Consider the following 22,147-nt stretch of genomic DNA (forward strand, 5'->3'; position numbering starts at 1 on the left):
TACTGATCTACAACAAGGGGTCCCATAGATTTCCGGGGCACTATGGCTATTTCTAAAAAACACTTCAAATAGAACTACTTACTATAGAACCTAGCTATATTCCTTAAAGGCTTCTACATCTTAGCATAGAGATATTTGCACATTCACACTTATAGCTGCATTATGCAGAATATCTAGTAAATGGAACCAATGTAGATATTCATAAACAGATGAGAGAAAAAGAAAACATGCATGCTCACACAAATTTATTGAGCCATAAACAAAAATGTATTTATGACATTTGTGAAAAAAAATGGATGGAACCAGAGATCATAATGTTGAACTGGAGATTCTGATGTTATGTGAAATAAGCCTGACTCATTAAAACAGATACCATATTTTCTCTCATGTAGATTTTAGATTTTAATTTTAGATGTGTGTATGTATGCATTATGCATGTGTTTATGTGCTGTTATGGAACTAGAAAGGGCTTAATCAGAGGGGAAGGGGAGATTTTGAAGTAGTACTGAAGATTGTAATAGAGCTCATGTGGCATGGAAGTAAAGGTGTTAGGAAGGGAGTGACTGTTGACTGGGCTGGCTGTTGCAGCAGGCAAGTGGACAAGGAGAATATATTTCAGGTAATATGGAGAGAGGGGTGGGGAGATTCTAAGAGTCAGAGGTCAGATTGGACAGTTTGAAATAGGGTCTTGGATATGACAGGGCTGTTGCACTCATGAACTCAAAGCAGTATTGTTTTTATGCACAAAATCAAAGCAGTCAACACTTCCACACAGACAAAGGATTGGCTTACTAAGCTCCACCCCTAATAGAAGAGCATTTGGAAGTTGGTAGCTGCTGAGGGAGGGAGAATCAGTGGCCTGGCCCATGTTAAGCTCCAGTTGATGGTTCTACACTTTGTGCATACACTTGCCACTGATTATTCTATTCTCTGTGAGCTTTTAAAAATTAAGACATCAAATTGGAAGTAGGAGGTAGTTGGGTGAGGTCTGGGAGGAGCTGAAGGGGGGAAATGGGAATGAATAAGTTGTAATTATGTATGAAATTACTAAAAAGTATCTAATTTTTAAAAATCCCAACAAAAGAACAAGGTATATATTAAATTACTGCAATGAAACCCATTACTCTATGCTAATTTTTAAAAAGAATAAAAAATAATGTGAATTTTTAACAACTCAGGTAGCATAATACTGACCTTTAAAATATACTTGTTGCTGCTTGTTCATGTGAGGGGAGGGTACTCAGGAGACACATAAGTGTGAGTGTTTTGAAAGCACATATTGTAGTTTTACTTTGCAAAAATCAGACCTGCTGGTTAATCTGCATTTTAGTGTTGTTCTATTCAGTTCCCAAACTTTTGATTTGCCACTTTAAACTGTTTGTCTTTGTTGATTCCTATTTGTTCAGATTGTATTCTTTCTTGTTTGTTTGACTTAAAACAAAGTTTCTCTGTGTTAACAGTCCTCCCTGTCCTGGAACTCACTTTCTACACCAGGCTGGTCTAGAACTTAGAGATCTGCCTGTCTCTGCTTTTCAAGTGCTGGGACTAAAGGTGTGTGCCACCACTGCCAGGCACTGAGATTTTATTCTTTTAGCCCCTACTCCCTTGCCTATGACTTCCTTTATTAAAGCCACTTAAGATAGTTGATTTCCAATCTTCATCTGGTGAGTCTAAGCCATGTCTGCACTTTCTCCTGGTTGCTCTGTTAACTTTTGTGTTTTAGGTAGACCATCTTACTTATTTCTAGGCTTTAGACTTTTTTTCAAACTTGACTTTTAAATCTGTTTATACTGCTGGGAATTAAACCCAGGGCCTCATATCATACTAGTAACAGTCATTCTTCTTTTTAGTTATTTTAGCCTTGGGAATTGATCATTTAAAAAATATAATGTAGAAATATTTGGTAAGAGACCTCCCTCTCTTTTGATGTGGGAATCTTTTTTATTTTTTGGTTTTGTTTTTACAGTGACTACCCCAAAGGTTTAAAAAAGGTTTGCATTCTCTGTTTCTTGTGACCATTGAATTAAGTTTCTGTTTCTTTGGCTTGTGTTTTGACAGTTACTGTAAAAGCCTACAATTAAAAAATGAAGAAGAAAGAAAGGAAAAAAGAAAATTAAAACCCTTAGTCCTGGGGATTGGTTCTGCATCCTAAGGGCTAACTGGAGGTCAAAGCTTTGAGCCTTACTACTTTCTTTTCTGAGTGTGCTACTGCCCTGGGCATATTTATGGCTTTCTTAGTTCCCTTATGTTCCTGGGAGCATTAAAAAGACGGTATAATTTCATAAGTCTCCTTTTTCCTCTTGAATATTTTCTTTCTTGTCACAAATGTTACCTCTTGCTCTAGGCTGCTACAGCCAATCCTTGTACCTCCAGATGTTGTCAGCTAGTCTTGGAAAGCTGTGGTAGTGGAAACAAAAGGGGAAGCTTTGTGCCTTTCTTGGAGTTGCAAAACAGATGGAAATCCATAAAGGCCTTTGTGAACCGGGGTAACATTGCTGCTTCTGGAAATGGCAGTCCATACCCTGAGTCCTTAAGACTGTTTCCAGTCTAGGGAGTAGGAAGTGGTGGGATGGCAGGCAAGGTTATTTACTATTCCACACTGTTTTAAACAAAAGCAGTGCTTTCTTTATTTGGCTGTTACTGGGATCTAGAAATCTTTGAAAGTTGATTTTTGTACTTTTGCCAGCATTTTGGGGGAGTAGTACAGTACTGAGTATGCTCTCTCACTCTGTGTGTGTGTGTGTGTGTGTGTGTGTGTGTGTGTGTGTGTGTGTGTGTGTGTGTGTGTGTGTGGTGTTTGTGGTCACTCCCCAAGTTGCTTTGTCAAAGAAATGTGTTACAAACTAATTGCACTTGAAAATAGAAACTGAAAGTGGAAGCATTTAAGTCTTATTTTAACAACTGACAGTTGTGTATAAAATACTGAATACACTTGGCAAAAGTTTCTCCTATGCTGGCCAGTTTTGTGTCAACTTGACACAAGCTAGAGTCATCAGAGAAGAGGTAGCCTTCTACCTCTTGAGACATTGAGAAAATGTCTCTATAAGATCAGGCTGTAGGCAACCCTATAGGGCATATTCTTAATTGATGGGGCAGGGGAGGGGGAGTTGTGGAAGGGGCCACCCCTGGGGTAGTGGTCCTAGGTTCTATAAGAAAGCAGGTTGAGCTAGCCATAGAGAGCAAGCCTGTAAGCAGCCGCACTCCTCCATAGCCCCTCATCAGCTCTTGCCTCCAGGTTCCTGCCCTCCTTGAGTTCCTGCCTTCACTACTTTTGATGATGAGCAATTATATGGGGCTGTGAGAGGAATAAACCCCTTTCTCTCCAAGTTGCTTTCGGTCATGGTGTATCATTACAATAGTAATCCTAGCTAAGATACCTTCCTAAGTCAATAGTATGTCCCTTCAATTTTGTTTCATATGAAACCTTAGTAACAGAAGAAAGAATAAGGCATCGGAGGTTCATAAAGAGTTGAACAAATATCTTTGCTTATGTAATGACCTCTACAGCCTTAAAAAGAAAGTTACATGAGAACTTGAGTAATTCATTGTTGACAGAAAATAGAAACATTGAGTACAAAGCTTGGCATACAGCTTGAGAACTGACCTGCAAAGTAAAGCCTGTTGCTTGTAATCTCCTGCCTTTCTATCCTTCCATTCTGTGACCTTTCTTTTTCTCTGAATTATTGAACAACTTCTATGTGCTTGGCAGTGTGCTTAGGGTATAATATATGGTTGACAATAAGGTAGAAATGGTTTTTGTTCTTAAAATGCTTATCGTAATATTTGGGATGTAAAGCAGTTCCATAAAACATGATCATGTTCTTGTCAGTGTAGAAAACAAATTCCATAGATATTAACCCATGGGTTCTATATGATGTGTAGTCAATCAATCCATATAGTTCTAGAAGAAGCTGGGAGTTATTATAGTCCAGTTGTTAGCATCATGGGTCTGGATGAAAACATGTCTCAGAGGTATTGTGGGGAATTCTATTTCATCTAGAAAAAAGCTAGTCTTTCTAATTTATATGGTGATTGTTAACATAGCTGTGTTAAAGAGACTGTTGTAGGAAACTATCTTCCCAAATTATTTAAATACTCATCCATCTACTTAACAAGTGGTCCAATAGTTAATCAGCAGCTAGATCATATAAGTAAAAGCAGTCACCTTATTATTCAAACAACAATCTACCAATCCTGTAAAGAAAAAATGTAAATGTTTTTAGAGGGAAATTGAAGACAAGTGAATTAAACATATCTTGGGTCAGACAGAAGTGGCAGATTCTAGTTTCTTATTTAGATAGAAAGTGCCTTTTACTTCATATAAAATCAGAGGTAGATGTGGAAAGCTACAGTTATGTTTTAAGTTTAAATTACTGTGCTTGAGATATATAAAACAAACACTGTGTTGGCTGGAAACTTTAAGACTAGCTGACTCAGTTTTGTGGGTCTTCATCTATATTTGGTCAGATGAATCCATGTTTTAGATGGAAAATTGGGCTTTTTCCAGCTCTCCTAATAACAAATTTTAACCTAAAGCTTACTGTTCCTGCCATTGTGATGTGTACTCTGTATGTGTGTGAGTGTGTGAATGTGAACATACTTGTGTGTGCACTTGTATGTGGATGCTGTTACCTGATGTTGACACTGGGTGATTGTATATATACTCTTTTCTTTTCTTTTTAATGGGCTCATTATGTACCCCGGATTGGCCTAACCTCACTGTGTATTAATGTGTCTACAAGGCTGGCCTCAAACTCAGAAAAATCCACCTGCCCCTGCCACCTGAGTGCTGAATTTAAATGTTCTACCACACTGGGCCCTCTATCTTGTTTTGTTTTTTTAGACCAAATCTTTCACTGAACCTGAAGTTTACTGATTGAGCTAGACTGGCTGACCAGGGATGCTCTGTGTATACCTTCCCAGTATTTACAGACATGGGTTGCCATGCTCAAATTTTTTTTTTTAAACTTAGGGAATCTTGACCTCAAGTCCTTATGTTTGTCCACCAAGCATTTCACTGACAGAGTCATCTCCCTAGGTCCCATGCTAAGTACTTTTAGCAAAGTCAAGCTCATTTAGCTCTCAGAGCAGAAAAGGCTCCAATGGCTTTTGGACTACTGTCATTTAGAAAGTGACTTTACCAAGGTCATATAGCTAATGAGTGGTTTAGACTAGATCTGACTGCAGAAAGTTTGAATTGAGAGTCAATTGCTTAATCACTTCTGCATCAATTTTCATAAATTAATTAGAAATAATAGTTAAGGTTATTTCAAATGCAGAAGTGCAACTGGAGAATCGTTCAAAGATCAAAATTTCTCAGATGTGCTAGTTACTTGAAATTGAATTTTGTATCATAAGTTAAGAAATGTCATTGTACATAAATTTTAAAATTTGAGAAACATGTAATTTTATGACTTAGAATAATTCTAAATGAGATTTTGTTGTTTGTATTATACAAACTTTCATAACAGTCTTCTTGTAGTTGGACCTAGAGCTCCCACCTATGTTATGACTGTCCTCAAGTTATTTAATTCTGTGACTGAGATTCTTTGTGCCTAAAGTAAATATGATATAAGTAGTTGTGTAGTCCTGATGCCATGCTAGGTGAGATAGTGGTGCTATTATCATTGGCCCGTTATCACTGTTTGTCTAGATTCTGGAATGCTTTTCAGTTGTAAGAAATGAGTTTTTGAGTTTTATTTCCTGTCTGTTCCTAATTTTGATTTCTTTTGCTTTCACTTTATAGTAACTCTTATTTTTAATCCAGCCTTGGTGTTTTATGTATTTTATAGACTTGCTGGTTTTGAATAAGATAGACTACATGTACACACCTCTTCCTGGAATTTACCACTGTTAGTGTGTGAACCTTTTCTTATCTACTCATATATAATAGATCTTAAAACAGTTAACACATAAAATGGCTATTGAATGAACAAATGAATATTTTCAAATTTCAAATGTATCAAGTTTTTTAAAAATTTTTATTTGTATCACATACCCATAGAAGTCAGAAGAAACTGTTGATTTCCTGGGACTGGAGTTACAAATGGTTGTGAGCCACCATGTGGGCACTGAGAATTGAATTCAGGTCCTCTGAGAGAGCAATCCGAACTCTTAACTGCTGAGCCATATCTCCAGCCCCCAAATATATCAAGTTTTAAAAAATAAGTGGCTATTTCTCCTAAATATTTTATTCTGTAGACTGAAAGGATAGCCAGTTTATCATTGTACACTAAATAATGATTCTAGCTGAATATCAGTGTCTGTTGCTGTGAAGAGACACCATGACCACTGTAAATCTTATAAAGGAAAGCATTTAATTGGGGGCTTGCTTAAAACTATCAGAGGCTTAGTCCATTGTCATCATGGCAGGGAGCACAGTGGCATGCAGGCAGACATAGTGTTGGAGAAATAGCTTGAGAGCTCTACATTTGGATCTGTAGGCATCAGGAAAAGAGAACCATGGGGCCTGACATGGGCTTTTGAAACCTTAGAGCCCACCACTCCTAGTGACATACTTACTTGAACAAGGGCACATCTCCTAATCCTTTCAGATAGTGTCACCGATGGGGGCCATTCTTATTCTAAATAATACAGTAATAATTCATGTGTTTTGATCAACAGAGAGTATGCATGTTATAGATTTTGTTCTCTGTGAGTTCATCTATTACTGTGCATTTAGTGGGGCTGGTAACAGTCTTCAATGTAGCACGTTGATGGGAACAGTAGTTGAAAGACCCCCTGGGTGAGACCCCGGGGTGACCACTAGGGAATGCAGCGACCCCAGTCACCAGGCGGAGGCGAGGACTTGATGCAAACTGCAAGAGGCTTTATTCAGCAACCGGCGGGCGCACTAGGGCCCAACTGGTTACTCACTCAGGAGCAGAGGAGCTGGACCCAGAGCTGGGGTCTAGGGGTTTCTTAAAGGCAAAAACTGCAAACAGATGGGGTCTGGGGTGAGTGAGGGTAACAGTTCTGATTGGCTTGTTCCAGGTCGCCAAAAGCAATCTTTGGGCTCATGGGTGGTTACATCTCTGTCTCTGGGAACCATTTGTTAGGGTGGAATTTTCCAACCCTAAAGGCCCTTTCCTGTTAAGGTCGTAAGTTCAGATTCTTATGTATCTGCAAAGAAAACATCTTCGGCTGGGGTCCTTCAGTTGAAGGCCACAAATTACAGAGTTTCCATAGTTACTTAAGGTCATACAAAATACAGAGTTAGTCAGTAACTATACATTTTAAGGGAGATACATTTGACTGAGATAAGACAGGGCATGGGCTTGCAGGGTTACAGAGTCACAGGGTCTGTCAGTTATCCCCTGAGCTGGGGGATCTTTATGACCAGCAATTAGCAAAGGAATGTTAACAGGAGTGGTGGACAGTTACCTCTCCTTCTCTGAGAGCAGGGGATCAGGTGCCAGTCATGGCACTCCTGATTTAAGGAGTTAAATTTTCCTTTGTCATTAGATGTTTTTAAATTTTTATTAATTTGAATTTTTGGTCTCTCATAGTAATTTTGCCACAAGTCATAATGTTGACAGTAAATCAACTTTCTCCTTTTTTAATTTTTATGGTTTAGAAGATTATATAAGTTCTTAACATATTTCTCTATACAAATTATTCTTTTAATGTTTCAATACTTACTATAAGTTGTTCTTTCATCAGTTTTATATATTCTCATTTTCTATGTTGAAATTGAGCCAAGCTACTTTTTTATTACATCTTTCCCCCATAACCTCAGTAATTAAAAATTAAAGTGAATTTGTTCTTAATATCTATCATTAGATACTGTATTCCTTCAAATCTTTTAAAAAGGGAATTTGACTTGAATCCCACCCTGTAATTATTTTCTGTAGTTTTTACATTTCTCTAGATTTGAATATATTATTTTCCTTCCATCTCTGTAAAAATTAGACTTCTTTTTGCCTGTGTTATTTCTTATATCTGTAACTCTTAAACTTTGATCAAAATTTGCTTTATTCAAGATGACTTAGAAAAGTTTTAGTGTCTATATCCTTTTACTTGATTGTTTGGTGTTGTTCTATGTTTATGTTGTAAATAACCTCGTATGTCATTTCTACTTACTTTTATTTTTTCCTGTTTACTTTCAGCTGGTTGGTGGGGAATTTGATTTGGAGATGAATTTTATTATCCAGGATGCTGAGAGTATAACATGCATGACAGAGCTTTTGGAGCACTGTGATGTAACATGTCAAGCAGAAATATGGAGCATGTTTACAGCCATCCTACGAAAAAGTGTTCGGAATTTACAGACCAGCACGGAAGTGGGGCTAATTGAGCAAGTATTGCTGAAAATGAGTGCCGTAGATGACATGATAGCAGGTATGCCATGGCCTGACAGAGAATTAAGATTTAAGTAGTTAGAAGATTTCATGTACTTCTTTATATTCTACAGTGAAAATGAATTTGTAGAAATTGCTTTGATTTACAATAAACAAATAGGAATATATGGACAAATTGCCCTTTATGTTAATGGAAATGTGCAGACTACAAGAGAAAACAGGTTGTACTGTGCAAACATAATTACTAGATTTTTTTCCCCTTAAGTTTTTTTAAAGCCATAATAATATGAAGTACTAAGTACAATAGAAAATTATCAGAAAATAAGCAGTATTTTTTATGTTACATATAACTAACTATAACATATTTAAAATATCACAATATGTAGGTCAAACCCGTTTACCAAGTTATTCAAGCTCTGTGCTTCCCAATCTGCTGCACCTGGAACCTGAAGAATCAGCAGGATAAATCTTTTTAAAGTACCTATTTTTGCCTTCATATTTTTGGGGAACACTTGTCTGTTAAGCTTAGACCTAGAGCTCTTATTGTTGTGATGTGACACCACAACCAAGGCAACTTATGAAAAATAGTGTTTAATTGGATTTACAGTTTCAGAAGGTTAGGGTCCTTGGTAGGAGATCAAAGACATGGCAGCAGGAACAACTGAGAGCTCTCATCTTGATTTGCATGTTAGAGGCAGAGAGAAGCACACTAATGGCCCCAGCGGACACACCCCCTCTAACAAGGCCATGCATGCCTCCTAGTGCTTTCCAAACAATTCCTCCAACTGGAGGCCAAGTATTCAAATATTTGAGCCAGTCTCATCAAACTATTATAACCCATATTGTGGAATAGAATATAAAATTTATATAAAGTGGGTGTATGTTGCTTATTATTTGAAATAATAACCTTGAAATCTTGGATTTATTACTACCAATTAGCTCTCTGCAAGGTGAGTCTCCTCTGTGGTTAAGTGCGTTTCAATAGAAATGTTTTGGCTGATGATCCCACAACAGCAATTATTTCTAGAAAATAAATGCACTTATAAAAAATCTGGTTTTTATAGTGTTTGTTTTTAGAAATGTTTTGAATATATATATTATGACATAAAAATATTTCCACAATTCTCAAAGTGCCAATTTGACTGTACAATAGTGTATTTAGCCCTTACAAATAATTCAGACCCAGAGAATTTTTTAATGTTTTTATATATGAACTTCTAATTTTTAAATTTTCCAGAGAAAAACATCAAGAAAGAAAGAAATGAGCAGCAAAGTTAACAAGAATGGATTTTAAATTTAAATAATTCAAAATTTGATGATTTTACTATTTTGAAATCACGTCCAGAGTGGCATGTGTTTCTGTTGAGCACGATTTGAACAATAACATGACAAAAATGAGGTTAAACTTGCATTACTTTCAATATTTAGAGTTATTTTATAGGAATTGTATAAATGTGAGTGTATTTGTGTAAATATGATAGTATAGTATATATTGTTTAGAATATCATATGGTTTTTCAATGCTGATAGCAGGGCGTAAGGCCTTTTTTCCCCCTTTTCTTCTTGAATAAAGTGGCTAGTACTTCACAGAATAGTTTCAGAGTGTCCAGAATTATATACAGAGTGGTTTCTAGTAGTTACTGGAACTCAATTCATGAGCACTGAGATAAGAGAGCAGTGAGGGCATGTTAAAACATTCTCTGAGGTTCTTTAATTCTCTTATCTTTTCTTTGTGGTAGCATTTCCTTCCCACAGGACTTTATAGCTGAAGGATATGAGAAATGGGAATGAATGTCTGGGAACCCCCCTCCCCCCAAAAGAACCAAAAAACAAAACAAAATAAGACAAACCCATGCTGCTTAACTATTTATATTAGAGAAATTAAAATTGGATGCTTTATTGAAAGTTTGAATGAATACCAGCATACTATTAAATTCCCACCTTTTAGTTCTGTAGTGTGTTAAGTTCATAGAGGTACTGTAAAGTTAATAATTTACTGTATCACTAAAATGTGGTTAAATATTTCCAATAAATTGATAAAAACTTTTATAGCAGTAGTGATTTTTTTCCTCTTTAAAATTTTTGTGGTTGCAAAATTATCTGCCATAATAAAATTAAACTGAACTGCTTGGTTATTGGCCATCTACAAATTATAATGTACAATATGTAAGAAAACTTTAAAAAGTAGTTTTCTACAAATTTTGTTTCCTTCATCCTGATACTGTAAATACAAAGTTGATTTTTGCCAAAATATTTTTATGTAAACATTTAAGAAGTCTTTAGTTGTAGCTATTTCAGCTAAAAGTTTCCAGCTTTTAAGATTTTTGATTTTTATATAGAATTTCCTCTTTGGAGGAAGCCTGATTTCATGCACTACCATTTTTGTACAATTTTATTATTTAAATAATGAGATATTTTGTTCTAAATAAAGATCTCTAAAAAATGGTATATACTGTCAAAATTTTACCATAGACATTGCTTACTCATTGTTCTAGTAAGTAAAAATAATGAATTACTTATTGCTGATGATAACCATATAGAATTTTGAAATATGTACTTTAATTTTTCAAATTCTAGTCATTAATCTGTATATTTGACAATTTAGATTTTACAATCTACCTTATTGTAATAATAGACGATAAATTTTATGCATGTGTGTGTGTGTTTGGATTAACTTGCATATGATATAAGCACTTTAGAATGTGAGATGTCTCAATATTTAGTTGTTTAATTTCTTACAAAGAATATTAAAAGAAATAATCATAATGTGTAGAGAATGTTGTCAGACAGAAGATTAATTCTCATTATTTGGTGAGTTGTGTCTGTTACACATTCATAAACATTCACATTAACGTAATGAAAATCAGTAGCATTGTTTTTAAATTAGTCCAGTTGTAGATTAGTGAGTGGCAGTGAGAGAAATCATACTGCCTTGGTTTGAATACTGACTCTGCTGTTGGCATTTTTGTTCTACGTGACTAAGTTATCTGGGCTATAATTAACTAATTTTAAAAAGACATAATGTTATTTAAAATCTCATAGTCTGATTTTGAGGGTTTCTGATATTAGCACATATAAAGCACTTGGAATAGTGCCCCATGTGGGGTAAATGCTCAAAACTGTTAATTATCCAAGAACTAGATGGTTCACTACCATGTTTTGTTAGTCATCTGCCACTTTGAAAATAGCCAGTGTACAGTGCTAAGTTTTGGTAGTTTTGAATATTTTTACCTCTCTTTTCCTACTTGTAGCAAATCTCTGTGTCTTCATTATGAATCAGAATAGACATTCATGGGGACACTATTTTTAAATAGAAGTAACATTTGGTAACTTTCTGCCTTTTCAGAATACAGCTCATGCCTAGAGTGTGGTAGAGTAACTTTATTCTCCTCTGCAGATCTTCTAGTTGATATGCTGGGGGTTCTTGCCAGCTACAGCATCACTGTCAAGGAACTGAAGCTTTTATTCAGCATGCTTCGAGGAGAAAGTGGAATATGGGTAAGCTGTGGTCAGAGGGAGCAGTCTTCAATACTAGTACATTAATACTTAATGTTCATCAGATTGTTCCTGGGGAGCCATATATTTGAATTGGTAATGATAACTGTTTCCTTCTTAAATCATTTAGTAAATCATTTAAATGCTATTTTCTCAATAGTTACCATACAGTCCATTGATTAAAAGTGTTCTAGTATGTATTATTGCTAACTTTGTCAATGACTATTTCTTTCATTGTTTTCTCAGCCAAGGCATGCAGTAAAATTATTATCAGTTCTTAATCAGATGCCACAAAGACATGGTCCTGATACATTTTTCAATTTCCCTGGGTGTAGTGCTGCGGTAAGCTTAAATACATTGTATTTATTTTTACTTATTTCTCTGTTACCTGAGTTTATTTGGTGCTCTATTAGTTTGTCCTTTGTAGAATATCCTCTGAATAAAAATGATGAAATCATATTGTATGCATCTGTGGTTCTTTTATTTTTGTTGTTGGGGAGGGGTTGGAGACAATCTTGCTAAGCAGCCCTGGCTGGCCTCTCCAGCACAGTCCTCCTGCCTCAGCTTTCTTGAGGCTGGGATTGTAGATATGCCTCACCATGGGCCCTGTTTACCCATTATGTTTGACTTGGCAGTGCTTTAGAGCTTGTTCTTGACTCATTAATACTATCCAGGGCAGGTTTTCTCAGGTATAACTATTCCAGCTCTATAAAGAAAATGAAGTCATACTAAAATCTAGCATAAAGCATCAGAATCAGAAAATTCTGCGGAATATTTGTCAGTCAACTGTCTATATTGTGGAAATTAGAGAAAGGGTTTGGAGAACAGTCTAGAGCCTGGTTAGCATGCTAGAAATGATACTTAGTCCACTATGTGTTTCAGCAAACAACATGTAGAGATTATTTAAATGCAGTAATAGTTTATTTCTGTAGTTGTTTGATTTTTTTTGGGGGGGGGGAAGGGAAGTTTGACTGTAGTGATTTTGTATTTCATTTAACTGATAACTTATCTTGTTTCATTGTCTCGTAGGCAATTGCATTGCCTCCTATTGCAAAGTGGCCTTACCAGAATGGCTTCACTCTCAATACTTGGTTTCGTATGGATCCATTAAATAACATTAATGTTGATAAGGATAAACCTTATCTTTATTGGTAAGTAATATGCTTAATTTTAGGACTTCTGTCTTTATGTACTTGAATTTTGAAATTAGAAACTACCATAAAGCTCATATAGCTAATATTTATTTCTTTACTAATGATTCTAGGTTAGTGTCTATACACACACACACACACACACACACACACACACACACACACAAACATACACTGAGCTCTTCTTTTGGTAAGATCTTTTGACAAGCATAGGAAACTAGAGACCAATTTGTCATTGACAATATGAACTATGTTGAAATGAATTTTGAATGAACTAAGTGAAGATGTGAAGATGGTTCTTCATGGTAGATAAAGTCTGCCCAGGAGACATTTTGATCACTAATTTGTTTATGTCTATGGGATTTTACATTTAAATATAAAAAGTTTTTATGGTCTATTATTTCTTGAGATAAATCCCTTATTTTTTTAGTTACTGTAAACCTTATGTTTTAGTTTCTATTTGGCCAATGTGTTAACTATGACTATACAGAGAATTAAGTTTTATTGTGTAAAGTTTTAGTAGACATTAGTATAATTCTTTTAACCAGAGTTTTTATATTCTTGTATTAATACAGTTTTCGTACTAGCAAAGGAGTTGGTTACTCTGCTCATTTTGTTGGCAACTGTTTGATAGTCACATCTCTGAAGTCCAAAGGAAAAGGTTTCCAGCACTGTGTGAAGTATGATTTCCAGCCACGCAAGGTAGGGCAGAGTAGATGCTTCCCTTGGAGATCATGTCAGTTGCCATTCACCTTGTCCCAGGACTTTGCTCCTTTAACTTCTATAATATTCTTTAACTTTTCTCCTGACTTTCAATGCTTTTCTCTTTCCTGTAATTTCTTCTTACCTTTATGTATGATATTTTGTCTCTTGTGAGAGTTCTTTTGACCACTTGTGTTGTTTCTCTCACACGTGTTTATTTTCTGAGTCTGATCTAATTCTTCCAGGAAGTATGTGCTGAATATTACCAAGTACCATACCTGTAGTCACTAGGGATGTGACAGTGGACAGAACTGGAAACATCTCACTTTTTTTTTTTTTGTCACTTGCATCTTACTGGAGATTTTTACAAATTTTATAAATGCTTCTAATCTCATTCGTTGTCTTCTCACCACCTTTGAGATGTTGCCACTTGGGTGTCTTTCCACTCCCATATCTCAGAACGTAAAACACTAGGTTTCCTCTCTCCAGGTATACATCCATATATGTGCTGAAATCCTCTGGGTTAGATGTCTAACATTTTCATAATAATTGGGGCATGTTCTTCATCTTCTTTGGATTATTTTTCTAGTTCTATGTATTATGTCTCTGAAGTACATCTAAAATTTCCTTATTTGCTGCTTAACTTTTTCACATTGCCTTCCCTTCATCTTGAATGAGTTTTTTTCTTTCCTAAACTATTTTATATACTAATACTAGACTTATCTTCCTGATGATATTCATTTGCTTAAGCTAATAATTAACTTTTCAGTAAGTTCAAAATAAATTAAGTTTTATCCATGTGCTTTATGATCTGAATGAATTAAGTTTACTTGTTTAGATAGTTCTAAGTCTTTAGATCACATCCTATCAAAATATTCTACTTCACATAACATTTCTGTGCAGTCTTTTTCTGGGTTCCCTCCCTCCCTCACTGGGGATCCAACCAAGGAGATAAATGTATGCTAGGCAAGCACTATATCAAAGAGCTGTACCCCCACCTGTCTTCCTTGATATATATTATTTTCAGATATAATTAGTCCATTCTTTAATAATTTTTTAAAAAAATTTTCATTATTCATTTATATGCCCATTTAGTGAGTGTTGAGACTGTGATGGATTCAGTTTTTACTTTTTCTCAAATGACTGACAGAATATTGAATTCAGTAGAATGCCAATAAATTGAGTAGCTGTGTAAAAATATGACTTAAACAAGCTAGAGAGATAGCTCAGAGATTGAGTGCTGGCTTTTCTTTTAGAGGACCTGGGTTCAACTCCCAGTACACACATGGCAGTTCCCAACTGCCTTTAACTCCAGTTCCAGGGGATCCAACACCCTCACACAGACTCACATGCAGGCAAAACAAAAAGAAAAACACGTAACTTAAATAAAAACAGTTTTTGCTGTCTAAAGACATAAGTTTCATCAAGTGGTTCTCAACTTGTGGATTCAGACCTGTAAAAGGGCTGTGTATCAGATATTTACATTATAATTCATAACAGTAGCAAAATTATAGTTATGAAGTAACAATGAAATAATTGCACGGTTGGGGTCACCACAACATGAGAAACTGTCTTAAAGGGTAACAGCTTTAAGAAAGTTGAGAACCCCTGATCTAGATAAAAATGAGATTATTAGAATTATAAATGTTAGGAATATGCATTTTTGAAAAATACCATAGCTTCCTTTTTATTGGATATAGTATTTTTTAATATAATATATTCTGATCATTGGTTTCCCCTTCTCCAGCTCTCCCCAGATCCTCCTACCTCCCCATTTACCCAAATCCTTAATGGAAAGTTTTAAGGAAGAGTTCTAAAGTATAACAATAACAAAAATTAGCTAGACATTAAAAAACAAACAGGTGGAATTGTTATTTTCCCGTTTGCTTATGAAAACCCACTCCTTTTTCTCTTAGCATTTTAAACAGAGGGATTGCAAAGGGTCTTGGGAAGAGTAGCGTTCAGGAATTGATACCACTTCAATAATTTTTTTCAGAAAAGATTCTAATAAACCTTGAAAATGAAAATCATAATTATAATTATTTGTCCTTGTTCCTTATTATTATAGAAAAATATCATCTAAATTTCTTTCTGTCTTTAATTTTCCAGGAGATGTGGTAGCTAAATTCTTATTATGCTTCGATTAGGGAAAACTATAACTCAGAAAGTGGGTTACTGGACTTCCCTAAAAAGACATGCACACTAAAAGTTTTGTTTGCCCATCTGTACCACTTAAGAGGTGTTTTTACCTTGTAAAAATGATTGTAACTATTAGGATGTTACCTCATTTATAGAAAGTGTTCAGTGCATGGCTTATAGTGTTATTTGTTGAAATATTATGTTGTGTTTTTCTTACTTATCATCTATTTTCTTTAGTTGTAATATGTACCTCAGGAATTCTTAGTATCAGCATATGTGTTTTTCTTATTTCTTGTTGTACACTTTTGTATATAAATTTTTGGATCTCAGATTGATTGGTCACAGTATATATGATTAGTGTCAGTATGTGTATGTCTAGTATGTCTAGTTCTGTTACTGCCTTTAACTTAAAAGGATTTTAAACATTGGGGACCTTTAAAATGGTGAACACTCACTGCATCCACTACATTTTGATGGTCTCAAAAAACAGAAAAATAAATATAACTTTTCCAGTAATTTATACATTCATGTTATTTAATTATGCTTATGCTCCAAAATAAATTATTTTTCAAAACTATAGACCTGTTCATGTTTTACTAAGTAAGTTAATGGTACCAGTCCATTTAAGTGAAAGATTAGACACCATTGAAAACTCCTAGTATTCTGACTCAGTGCTTCTATTAGTGCCATTAATTAACTACTCCTACCCTCCTTTACCTTATCAGTGCATTTGTCTTCTTAGTTCAGGCTCTTATGGTTCCCTTCTTGAAGCTTTATGGAGTTATCTGCATCCACACTTCCCTGGCAGCTATACTTCAGCACTGTTGCCTAGTTATTTTTCTAAACTATGATGATAATCATCTCATGTTTCTCATGATCTTTAGGGATAAACCATTATGCAGAAAGCAAAAGGCCGGTTTGCTACAGATGTTGCAACATCTAAATACTGAGATAGGTTTCATAAAGCCTCAGTGCTGAAATATATAAGCATCCTTTTGCTTGCAACATTCCTTCCCTCTTGTTCATTCAACATTTTTTTCATCCTCAGTGTTTGATATGAAGTTTATCCATTCATGGTGGTTCTTCTATGATTGCCTTCACATATTGTGTGCCTTTCTACGAGTTCATAAGCAATCACTTCTTTTCATATTTATCAGTGTTAAGGACTGGGAGTACCCAGACCTCTTCTTTTGCCAGGGACATAAAAAATGGGAGAAAGGGATATGAGATGTAAACTCCTTGAGATTTCTTATAGGAAAGTACAAAGGCTGTGACTGTATTTTAGACAGTAATAACTGAACATGACATTTGACAACTTAGTTGTTGTATTGCAGTGGTACATGATCAGCATCGTCCATATCTACAATCGATGGAGAAACAGTGAGATCCGTTGTTACGTTAATGGCCAGCTAGTATCTTATGGTGACATGGCTTGGCATGTTAACACAAATGATGTAAGTTTAAATTTCTTAAATGTATTTTGCAATATATTCTCTCATTGTAATGTGAGCAATGCTATTTGGTAGAAACATGCAAATTTCTGTTTGAAAGGTTATATTAATTTATATTTAGTTCTCAATTTATATTCATTTAATTTATATTTATTTCTTAAATATAGTATGCAGTTGCTTCAGACACATGGTTTAATGATGTTTACAAAATTAAAAATAAGATGAGGTTATGTGGTACCCTGGGATCAGGCCATATAGGTACCTCATGTACAAACATAGGCCTGAGCTTGCCATCTGACTCAGGACAAAAAAAAAAGCCTCCCAAGTTTAAATTATAAAAATTTCAATCTGACTGGGCATGGTGTACACCTTAATCCCAGCACTCAGGAGGGAGAGACAGCTGGATCTGAGTTTGAGGCCAGCCTAGTCTACAAAGTGAGTTCCAGGATAGTCAGAGCTACACAGAAAAACTGCCTCAAAAATAAAAAAAACAAAACAAACAAAAAACTCAACCTGGCTGCAGTGCTTTGAACCCTATGACAGAAAAGGACTGTGAGAAGAGAAGGCAGATGACATACAGGATTCACTGTCATCATAACACCGAGATACTGGCTTTACTTTTTGTGTCTGTCTTGGAGCAGGTGACACTGGATTCTAGATAGAGGAGACATAGAGTTTAAAGTTCAAGAGTGCTTGCTGTTTCTGTAGTTTGGGTTTCCCCTTTCCTTCCTCCTGGCATTTTAGGGCCAATTAAAACATGGTTTGCTGGCCCGAAAGTATCTTTGAGGCCAGTGGTATACAACCCTTCCAGTATACCTGGTTGTAATAGTGATGACTTGCTTTTAAGAAAAACAACTAAAATCTACTTATAAATATTGTTCACATTTCCTTTAATTTTACTCTCTGTGAGGGCAAGGATTATGTTATATTCTCTTGTTCTGTTTTCTCTTAAATGGATAAGACTATTTACATTGTCTCCAGTGTGTCTGTAGATCAGTGGGTGACAAGTTGTCCTGACCCAGCCAAGTTGAGTTTACCTTGGTTTTTTTATGATCTGAAACTAATATTCTTGGATTTTCACTAAGAATATTTTTTAAAAGACACAACTGAACAGAGTAAATCAATATAAATATGCACAGAGGCTACATGGAATTCACAGAATTTAGAAAGTTCCTGCCTATGCCTTTATAGGAGAGGCTTGCTTTACTGCCCAACAGTCAGTCCCACAGTGGAACCATAGGCAAATAAGAACACAAATAGAATTCTGCTTCCTGTCCACTGATGTTGTAGGGGGATGTAGTGTCTTTATTACTAACACATAAGGAAGCTCCTGTGGCTTTGTTGACTGACATTAGCTAGAAAGACAGTATTTAAAACAAACAAAAAAACGACAAAAGATTTTAAATTCTCTGTGATAGTACTTCAAGAAATGGAGAAGCCTGGGCATGTGTGCATTCTTTATGTAGTAGTAACTTTTAGTTGCCACAATTTAAATTAAACTTGCATATTTAGTGATGAGTTCTTGTTTTGTATTCCACTCACATTACTTTTTGTTATTGTATGAGGCACAAATGGGATTTCATATTTGATAGATTTCTCTGTCTACTAATTGATTTCTCTATGGCTCTGTCTAGATTGATAGCTGAATATTGGTGTGCTTATTAGAATTAGTGTGTGGGATAGCCCCGAGGGAGGCCACTGGGCAGTAACTACTGTTTCTGGGCTTCAGTGGTTGGCATTGAAAGAATGTAGGTATGCCATGCCTTTTAGATTGTTTAGGTGGACGATATTCTGAACTGACTGAATCATTATTGTGTATTTGCTTCTGTACAAGCCCTACTCATAAAAGAAGAAACTAATTTTATAAAAATCAGTGCTGATTTAGTGCAGAAAAAGAGGGTGGTATATGCATGTGGAAAAATGAAGTAGAATTTTAATAAATTTAATACTATTGATTTATAGTTAAGATCTGATAAAGTCATTCTTTTGATCCACTGTAACCTCTTGAAATTTGAGCAACTGTAAATATTAGCAAGTTAAAATTAGCTTTGCTTCAGTAAACGAATTATAATTAGTTTTCTGAAATATAAAATTCAATTATAAACAATTATAAACTCTTTGTCTTTAGTGTTATAATTTGAAAAAGAGGTCAAGTCTGAAGATGTGATGGATGTTGTGTGCTTAACTCCTACTTAACTGACTTCATTTTCTCTAAAACTTGTTCATTGACTTTTATTATTGAAATACCTGAAAAATAGCTTACACAGTACTTTTCACTATTATTGGTATCTTAAAATACTTTTTTAAATGAAGAAATGCATTCTTAAATGTTCTGTCATTACAAAATAACAATTCATTTTTTTGTGACTTTTAAAAATAGAGCTATGACAAGTGCTTTCTTGGATCTTCAGAAACTGCTGATGCCAATAGGGTATTCTGTGGCCAGCTTGGGGCTGTGTATGTGTTCAGTGAAGCTCTTAACCCTGCACAGATATTTGCAGTTCATCAATTAGGACCTGGTTATAAGGTAGGAATGGACACATCATTATAGATGCCCTGCAGAAATCTTGTTGTGTAGTCTGCTGTAACATTGCAGATTTAGTGAAAAATTTTGTTCTTTATGGATAAGTGTCATCCCAACTCTTTGAATCTTACTGTGATACTCCTTTTTGGCTGTCCTTTCTGTTTTTAAATATTGTCCTTTCATGAACTTTCTTTTTCATAAGGTATTCTGATGTTAAAGACATGTCTTTAGTTGCCAATTTTTTTAAAAAAAAATTTCTAACAGCATATTGCTTTTTAAAGTGGTATTTGAAATCTCAGATTTTGAAATATGTACACTATATTACAAACATACAAAATGACTTGTTATATTATAAAAGTACAAAATGACTTGTAGAGGTCACAGGGGTTAAAAGCACTGGCTGATCTTCAGGGGTCCTGAGTCCAATTCTGAGCAACCACATGGTGGCTCACAACTTCTGGCATGTAGGTATACATGCAAGTAGAACACTCATATAAATAAAATACACAAATATTTAATAAAATGACATGTTGAAAAGGGATACTATAGAGAAAAGAGAAATTTAGATGAAGAAGCAGTGTCAAATGCTGTGTCCCATTGAGATCACTCATTTTTTGCGTTTGCATTTACTTGTTCCCTTATAGTTAATAAAGAATAGGTATATTCTTGTCACAAAACCACAGATGCTGATATATCATATTATTCTGATTTCTATTTAGCTTTTGAATTATATGCATTTTCAGCAAGATACAACTTTGGCACCTATGAATTAATTTTTAATTCTTTTAATACATTGGAATGTATAGGTAGATTACTTAAATCACATTTGTATTTGTACAATTTCAGATTATTTGGGGGTGAAACAAAATTATACATCATAAATCAAAGTTTATAATGTTTGAGGAGCACATGTCTTGAGTTAAAGTGTTGCTGGTTTTTAAATGTTTAATATTTAAATTAATATGAAGATTGTTTTTGAAGAGTAATGCTAAATATTAAAATATTCTTTTTAAACCTTTTTACATTCATATTTATGTTTTATTATTTTGTTTTGTTAAGTAACAATTTTACTCTTTTAAAAAGGTCTGTTTGTTCCCAGTGACTTTAATAACAGAAATACTTACAAGATTCTTGCTGTTTTGTGTCACAGTGACATTACATGCTGCTATCTTGTATCCATTTTATTTTATTTGTTTCATTAGGGATAGCTATGAATTATTGTAAGTATTGCCATGTTATCTCCTACACCAATCCCCTTCCTTTCTCCTCTTTTATTTAATAATTATGGTTTATAATTAAGACTGAGCTAGCAAGTAAGAAATCCTAGTTATTGGCCAGCAGCATTGTACCTAATATAAGACTCTGTGTGTTACTTGGGGTCCTAACGTGGTGTTGGGCAGAACTCAGGTGGCTGGCATAAAGAGTTATCCTTACAGAAAGTGGATTCCTTTCTCACATAATATAGCCTGATTACAGTTTCCCTTCCTGCTACTCCTTTCAGTTTCTCCCTACCTCCCCTCCCAACCAGATCCACCCCCTTTGTGTCTCACATTAGAAAACAAATAGGCTTCTAAGGGATAATAATAAAATAAAAGATAAAACAAAAACTAGCACAACAGACGTGGACCAGACAAACAAATGGAAGGAAAAGAGCCCAAGAGAGGGCACAAGTCTCAGAGATCCACTCCATTCCACACTCGAGAATCCCATAAAAACACTAAACTGGAGACCATAATATAAGCACAGAGGACATGGTGTAGACCAATACAGGCTTTGTATTTGTTCCTTAAGTATCTGTGAGTTCATAGGAGCTTTGTTCATGTTGATTTGGAGGGCCTTGTTTTCTTGGTGTTCTCCATTACCTCTGACTCTTACATTACACTCCTTCCTCCTCCTCCTCTTCTGCAGGGTTCTCTAAACTCTGAGGGGAGGGATTTGATGGAGACATCCCATCTAGGGCTGAGTGTTCCAACGTCTCTCACACTCTGCATATTGTCTGACTGTGGGTCTCTGTATTTGTTTTCATCTTCTGTAGAAGGAAGTTTCTCTGTTGATGGCTGAGAAAGTGCTGATCTATGAGTATAGCAGAATGTCATTAGGAGTAATTTAATTGCTACATTTTTTTAAAAAAGAACATTAGTATTTCTTTTCCTCTAGGTCCCTAGCCTATCTAGTGTCAGGTTGGTGGTCTCCCAATAAGTGTTGAGTATGGATTTCATCTCCTGGAGTGGGCATTAAGTCAAATCAGATATATTGGTTGGTTCCTCTCACAAGTTTTGTGGCGCCATTGCAAGAGCACATCTTGCAGTTAACCCTCTGGCTTGTAGCTGTGGGCTAACAAAAGAAAAATGAAAACACCAAGTTTCTAGTTCCAGGATTGGTTATA

At 35.2% G+C, this 22,147-nt stretch overlaps 1 protein-coding gene across 8 annotated transcripts in view; it reads left to right on the forward strand.

The window, feature by feature from the left end:
• Nbea (neurobeachin) overlaps positions 1–22,147 on the forward strand; it is a 525,226-nt gene that overhangs the window by 50,818 nt on the left and 452,261 nt on the right. For all 8 annotated transcript variants that reach the window (XM_035451902.1, XM_035451904.1, XM_035451906.1 and 5 more), the window contains exons 2-8: positions 8,109–8,340; positions 11,697–11,797; positions 12,041–12,136; positions 12,824–12,945; positions 13,521–13,647; positions 17,121–17,240; positions 19,618–19,764. In XM_035451902.1, coding sequence (XP_035307793.1) covers positions 8,109–8,340; positions 11,697–11,797; positions 12,041–12,136; positions 12,824–12,945; positions 13,521–13,647; positions 17,121–17,240; positions 19,618–19,764 — 945 coding nt within the window. The remainder of the gene's footprint in view (positions 1–8,108; positions 8,341–11,696; positions 11,798–12,040; positions 12,137–12,823; positions 12,946–13,520; positions 13,648–17,120; positions 17,241–19,617; positions 19,765–22,147) is intronic.

The sequence above is a fragment of the Cricetulus griseus genome, assembly GCF_003668045.3.
Source record: "Cricetulus griseus strain 17A/GY chromosome 1 unlocalized genomic scaffold, alternate assembly CriGri-PICRH-1.0 chr1_0, whole genome shotgun sequence".
Lineage (NCBI taxonomy): Eukaryota > Metazoa > Chordata > Mammalia > Rodentia > Cricetidae > Cricetulus > Cricetulus griseus.